Source organism: Cottoperca gobio, chromosome 2 (genome assembly GCF_900634415.1).
Source record: "Cottoperca gobio chromosome 2, fCotGob3.1, whole genome shotgun sequence".
NCBI lineage: Eukaryota > Metazoa > Chordata > Actinopteri > Perciformes > Bovichtidae > Cottoperca > Cottoperca gobio.
The window spans coordinates 12,434,337-12,440,751 of NC_041356.1; the positions used below are offsets into that span (position 1 = coordinate 12,434,337).

The 6,415-nt window shown below is 43.9% G+C and overlaps 1 protein-coding gene across 5 annotated transcripts in view; it reads left to right on the forward strand.

Moving 5' to 3' along the window:
* The window catches only part of dnpep (aspartyl aminopeptidase), a 7,214-nt gene extending 1,394 nt beyond the window's left edge, over window positions 1-5,820 (forward strand). For 2 of the 5 annotated variants that reach the window (XM_029445709.1, XM_029445718.1), the window contains 12 exons: window positions 188-301; window positions 397-522; window positions 835-959; window positions 1,465-1,549; window positions 1,941-2,048; window positions 2,410-2,487; window positions 2,624-2,704; window positions 2,881-3,041; window positions 3,242-3,281; window positions 4,287-4,388; window positions 5,204-5,371; window positions 5,544-5,594. In XM_029445709.1, the coding sequence (XP_029301569.1) occupies window positions 188-301; window positions 397-522; window positions 835-959; window positions 1,465-1,549; window positions 1,941-2,048; window positions 2,410-2,487; window positions 2,624-2,704; window positions 2,881-3,041; window positions 3,242-3,281; window positions 4,287-4,388; window positions 5,204-5,371; window positions 5,544-5,594 (1,239 nt within the window). Of the gene's footprint in view, window positions 91-187; window positions 302-396; window positions 523-834; window positions 960-1,464; window positions 1,550-1,940; window positions 2,049-2,409; window positions 2,488-2,623; window positions 2,705-2,880; window positions 3,042-3,241; window positions 3,282-4,286; window positions 4,392-4,423; window positions 4,962-5,203; window positions 5,372-5,543 lie in introns of those variants that run through there. The other 3 variants (XM_029445734.1, XM_029445701.1, XM_029445726.1) reach the window with 3 other exon arrangements.
* The last annotated feature ends 595 nt before the right edge of the window (window positions 5,821-6,415 follow it).

Consider the following 6,415-nt stretch of genomic DNA (forward strand, 5'->3'; position numbering starts at 1 on the left):
AGTTTGGTCAGCTAGATGTGACGTGTGACGTGTGTAAATGTAGACGTGTATATGCAAACATGTAACGTTAACACGTGAAGTCAGGAAATGGTAACTTTCCTCTGCACACATAACGAATACCTGTGAATATTTCTCCAGTTTGTTGGATCATCCATGATATTTAAATCCCTTCCTCTGCTGTCTTCAGTACTTTGTGACCAGGAACTTCTCCAGCCTCATCGCCTTCGCTGTTGGCGGATGCTACCTGCCGGGCAACGGCTTCTCCATGATCGGCGCCCACACAGACAGCCCCTGCCTCAGGGTGAGAGCGCGCCTATAAGAAACGCTTGATTTGATTCTTTATTCTGACATTGCTAAATGTAATTTGCCTGGATGATGATTTTATCTGTGTTTCAGGTGAAGCCGAGGTCTAAGAGGACGAAGCAGGGCTGTCTGCAGGTCGGGGTGGAGTGCTACGGCGGTGGCATCTGGAACACCTGGTTCGACCGGGACCTGACCATCGCCGGCCGCGTTATGGTGAAGGTACCAGGATTATTATTATCTGTAGTTTTACTGTAAATTCTGTGCAGTTCTGGAACTGAAGCATTCGGGTTCAAATGAGATGAAAATACCAGTTTCAGTTTAAACGTGTAGTTTTAGTAGTTATTGTTTCTTTCTACTATAGCAGCAAGAAGTGTGTGTGTGTGTGTGTGTGTGTGTGTGTGTGTGTGTGTGTGTGTGTGTGTGTGTGTGTGTGTGTGTGTGTGTGTGTGTGTGTGTGTGTGTGTGTGTGTGTGTGTGTGTGTGTGTGTGTGTGTGTGTGTCTGTGTGTGTCTGTGTGTGTTCCTCCTACAGAGTGACGACCACCTGGTTCAGCGGTTGTTTCACGTGTCCAGGCCTCTGCTCAGGATCCCTCACCTGGCCATCCACTTGCAGAGGGACGTCAACGACTCCTTCGGCCCCAACAAGGAGAACCACCTGTCAGTAGTATTCAGTTATAGTCAAACCTTCAACATTGGAACTTCAAAATAAGAGACATTTTGTGGCGGACTCCGCCTATACCTTAACAGCTCTCAGCCCCCCAGCCCCCACCCATATACTGTAAATGTAAACACATAAGGGACGCGTACATACATGTTTATGTAAAGTATGTATTACTTGTACAGACATGTACAAGTCTTAACTTGTTTGGCAGGTACAGCTGCGTCTCCATCTCTCTCCCGTTCACTGTGACTCATCATGTTCTCTTCTTCTTCTGTGTGTTTACTGGCGGATAACGTTTCTCAGCTAAAGTTAAACATCATACTGCCACCTGCTGTACCGGGATAAACGTGAGGGTTATGGTTATAGTATATATTATATAGTACAGATACACACGGGAGAGGAAAACAATGTTACAAAAGAAGAGTTTTGCTGAATATCTTATTGAAATTGTGAGGTTGAGATCCAAATGTGAAAGTATGAAAACGTCTGTGTCTCTCTCAGCGTGCCCATCATCGCCACCGTCGTCCAGGAGGAGCTGGAGACGGGCTGTGCATCCTCCGGAGATGCTACCTTGGCTGCCAACACGGTAAAACAGACACATCTGGTGTTTCCACTGTTGACCGGGACATGAACTTTAACACCTGTGGGTTTCCAGAGATTCGAGCCTCTCAGTATTTACTTGAAGATGTACATTTACAACCTTTTGCAAACACCCAACAAGACTTCATGAAATGTAAAACTCTACCGTGTGTCGTGGCATCTGTTAGCCGAAGTGGAATATATACAGGCCACACGGTCTCATTCATGCCAGAATCATTTACCAAAGTGTTGGACGTGCAGAAGCCAGACATTCTTCTGGAAGATGCACAAATGATCAAATCAAAGCAGATTTCTTTTCCAGGATAACTAGTGATTGTCAAATCCAGTTCAGGAAATGGACAAAGGGATCGATAATGTGTTGCCTCTTCACTCCTCAGGCGGAGAAGCACCACCCGGCGCTGGTGAAGCTGCTGTGTTCAGAGCTGGACGTCAATCCTGAAGCCCTGCTGGACTTTGAGCTCTGTCTGGCCGACACTCAGCCCGCGGTGAGTTCGCAAGTGAACCATTGACTTCCTGTATAACACAACAAAACTACTGCGTGCAAGGAAAGTTATTTTATCCCAGCCACTAATGCAGCATGTAAACCTACAGTATCAGCAATGATCTAGAAGTGTGGTCCAAGCCTGCTGCCTGATATTCTTCATCCTCTTCGGTCATCGGTTTGCACAATAAAACAAAGCAGCAGAATCCCAACAACAGAGGGGAAGATTTAAACCCCCCCCCCCCCCCCCCGATGCTTATAGAAGGAATCTCACCTCAAGAAGCGTCAGATCAAAACATGAAATCCTCTTTCATCTATTGCGTGTTACTCACAGTGTGTTTCTGCTCACGTTCTTCTCCCTGCAGGCGTTGGGAGGTGTGTACGAAGAGTTCATTTACTCTCCTCGCCTGGACAACCTTCACAGCTGCTACTGCGCCCTGCAGGTCACACTTTGCTCGTTCTTTAGTCGATCATGTCTGTGCTGTTTAAAACAACTTTGAGGTTCTGTGGATGAGCAGCCGCTTAAAGTGACGCAGTCGTCCTCTGCTGTTCACGCCTTCACTTGTTTCTGCCCGCCAGGCGCTGACGGAGTCCTGCTCGGGAGACTCTCTGTCCAAAGATCCCAACGTCCGCATGATCACTCTGTACGACAACGAAGAGGTGAGTGTGATGGAAACAGAGCCGGTTTGGGAGAACTTGAGGAACTCTCTTCACAGCTGACGCTTGGTGTGCTGAGTTTTCACACACGCTGGGGAGAAACCTGACTTCATCGTTGTTGTGTCATCTCTTTTATGTAAACTGGATATCTTTAAATAAATGTTGTGCGTGTCCTGCAGGTGGGATCAGAGAGCGCTCAGGGTGCTCAGTCCAACCTGACGGAGCTCATCCTCAGCCGCCTCTCCACCTCCGCCTCCAACCGCACCGCCTTCCAACAGGCTGCGCCGCTCTCCTTCATGATCAGCGCGGACATGGCGCACGCTGTGCACCCCAACTACCAGTCAGTATCAACACAAACACCACATATCTGCTGTAAAGACTCTCGTTGAAGGATTTTATTTATTAGTTGAGCTTTTAATGCTGATTCACTTCACAAGAAATAACAGTTTGTAAAAGTCTTTATCAAACTAACAACGTGAGAAATCATTTTATCATTCTCTCATTTGTATCTCAAGACGTTCTGACGTTGTTCTCCTGCAGGGAGAAGCATGAGGAGAACCATCGTCCAGCTTTCCACAAGGTGAAGAGATTTGTTCATGTGTTCATTTAAAAAGGACTAAATGCAAACCGCTTTTTATCATTTACATTTAAAGCCGCTGCTTTAAAGACTTTTTAAAATCAACGGTTTATAAAGACTACATTTATTTTAATGCAGCTTCCAAGTTTATACATTATTTAATAAAAAATACCAAATATATTTGTGTTGTAGCTTCACAAATTCAATTAGTTTTTAAAATAATTTCTTCAAATAATCTGTATTTGCAGTAATCTGTATTTGCAGTAATCTGTATAATCTGTATTTGCAGTAATCTGTATAATCTGTATTTGCAGTAATCTGTATTTGCAGTCATCTGTATTTGCAGTAATCTGTATAATCTGTATTTGCAGTAATCTGTATAATCTGTATTTGCAGTAATCTGTATTTGCAGTCATCTATATTTGCAGTAATCTGTATAATCTGTATTTGCAGTCATCTGTATTTGCAGTCATCTATATTTGCAGTAATCTGTATAATCTGTATTTGCAGTAATCTGTATTTGCAGTAATCTGTATTTGCAGTAATCTGTATTTGCAGTCATCTGTATTTGCAGTAATCTGTATAATCTGTATTTACAGTAATCTGTATTTGCAGTAATCTGTATTTACAGTAATCTGTATTTGCAGTAATCTGTATAATCTGTATTTACAGTAATCTGTATTTACAGTCATCTGTATTTGCAGTCATCTGTATAATCTGTATAATCTGTATTTACAGTAATCTGTATTTGCAGTAATCTGTATTTACAGTAATCTGTATTTGCAGTAATCTGTATAATCTGTATTTACAGTAATCTGTATTTGCAGTCATCTGTATAATCTGTATAATCTGTATTTACAGTAATCTGTATTTACAGTAATCTGTATTTACAGTAATCTGTATTTGTTTCATGAACATGGAGCTGAAAGAAAAACATGACGTTTTACGTTCTGTCCGATGAATACAATGATAATAATAACATTCACATATCCATATAATCTTCCTCAGGGCCCAGTGATCAAGTTCAGCAGCAACCAGCGTTACGCCACTACGGCCGTCACCGCCTCCGTGGTTAGAGAGGTCGCCAGCCAAGTCGGCGTGCCGCTACAGGTAGTGTGTGTGTGTGTGTGTGTGTGTGTGTGTGTGTGTGTGTGTGTTGTGTGATTTTAGATTAATTGGTTGCAGACGGAGGCTCAGCTGCGTCTCATTTCTTTGTTTTGAGTCACTCGGCAGCGAACACAGATCTCCTAGCAACGTGCCGGGCGGCTCCAGGACGACACAGCGAGGAAAATAAAAGTGTGAAAGACTCGGGGACAGAACGAAGGGCAGTCGGTGAACAGTAATAATACAACAGATGTGCAAAGAGGAGAAACATGTTCCTTCTTCCAGCGCTACAGTTTGAGTTACTAAGAATATGACTTTAGTTTGTCAGATTTATTTAATATCTACTCATGGAAAGAACTTGAAGGGTTAGAGACCCTGCTCCTCATCTCAACCAATGCATAACCCTCACCCTTCACCAGCACTGATGCATGCATACATTATCCTTCTCCAGTCCTGCGAAGGAAACCTCTGGATCATCTCTGAGACGGAGACAAAGCTGAGGAAGGTTGTTTGTGTCACGGCGAGTGATCAGCTCAGTTTAATAACTGCAGCGACACCTGAGCAGCTTCGGCAGCTTTACAGCACGTTAAAGTTTCATGAGTTGCGAGTGTGTTCAAGTGTTCTCTGATGTGAAACTCCGTCATCTTTTAAAGGAACACCGCTCGCTGATCAACACCACGATGATACAGTTAATGTGGCGGTGTTGGCCAAGTGGAAACATTTCCAACACGCGGCTGATTGATCCCGTTTAGTGTTTGTAGACATTGCAGTGCCACTAGAAGGCCGACGGGCCGTTTGACCCACGATGCTTCCTCCTGCAGGATGTGATGGTCCGTAACGACAGCGCCTGTGGAACCACCATTGGACCCATCCTGGCCGCCCGCCTCGGCATCCCCGCGGTGGACATCGGCGCTCCGCAGCTCTCGATGCACTCCATCAGAGAGATGTGCTGCACCTCCAGCGTCCTGCAGAGCACCACCCTCTTCAAGGTAAGCCCTGTCTGTGAAACAAACACTTAAAGAGCTTCATTTTTACCTCAATCTGAATCTCGTGTCGACAAATCCTTTTGAAATGAGTGCGACCATCTCAAATGTTTGGTTTGGATATTTTCTTTTTCTTTCACGTCAGTCTAAACTACGTCCTGTCTGCTTCCTCCTGCAGGGTTTCTTCGAGTTGTTCCCCACCGTGAGGAGCATGCTGGTTGTCGACTAGAAGCGTGACGAAGCTTTACTGATGGACACACAGGATGTGATTGTTTTACTCTAACACATAATGATGCAAAGAATATTAAGATCAGGAAGTGATAACCCTTCCTCAGTTTGCACTCGTAATCATACTGCCAATAAAGATCACATGCAGATACACGTTACCGTACACAAGCACCTGGGCTTTCTTATGAACTGAAATGATCTAGAAAATAAAACATTGGAAAGTTTTACCGAGTGTTCATCTGTTTGGTTAATGACTGACAGTAAAGTGGAAGGAGAAGCTGCTGTGATTTAATTTCCTTCTCAGCTTTTATAAAACACTGAGGAGCCAGATGTGCCGCTCTGCCAAGCGTCTGGACAGTTATTTGGCAGAATGAGATGAACCACGTCTTGATGCAGCGAGCCGGCGAGGAGGCTGGACACGGAGACTCCTCCACACTGCAAGAAATCACAGCAGTCCTTAACGTGGACCTTTGTTACCTTATTTACCGAAGCTGCTTTGTCTTACAGCCTGGATGTTTTAAAGGAAATACATGCTGACGTGCGTTCTGCTGAAGTCGACGTGTTGATTTAACTCTTCACTCTTAAAGATGTAATCAGAACAACCATGATGTTGTCCTGCCATGATGATGTTTCTCTCCCGCAGCCTCGTCGTCCTTCTGAACACTAACAGCTGTATCGTATATTAAACCTGCACATCATGTGTTAAATGATGCAGTGATGAGATTAAATATCAGTTATTTTATATTTGCAGCTTTAAGTCAGATTAATAATACAACATATAATGAAATGATGTATCGTGTGTTAATAAGATAAACTTTATTA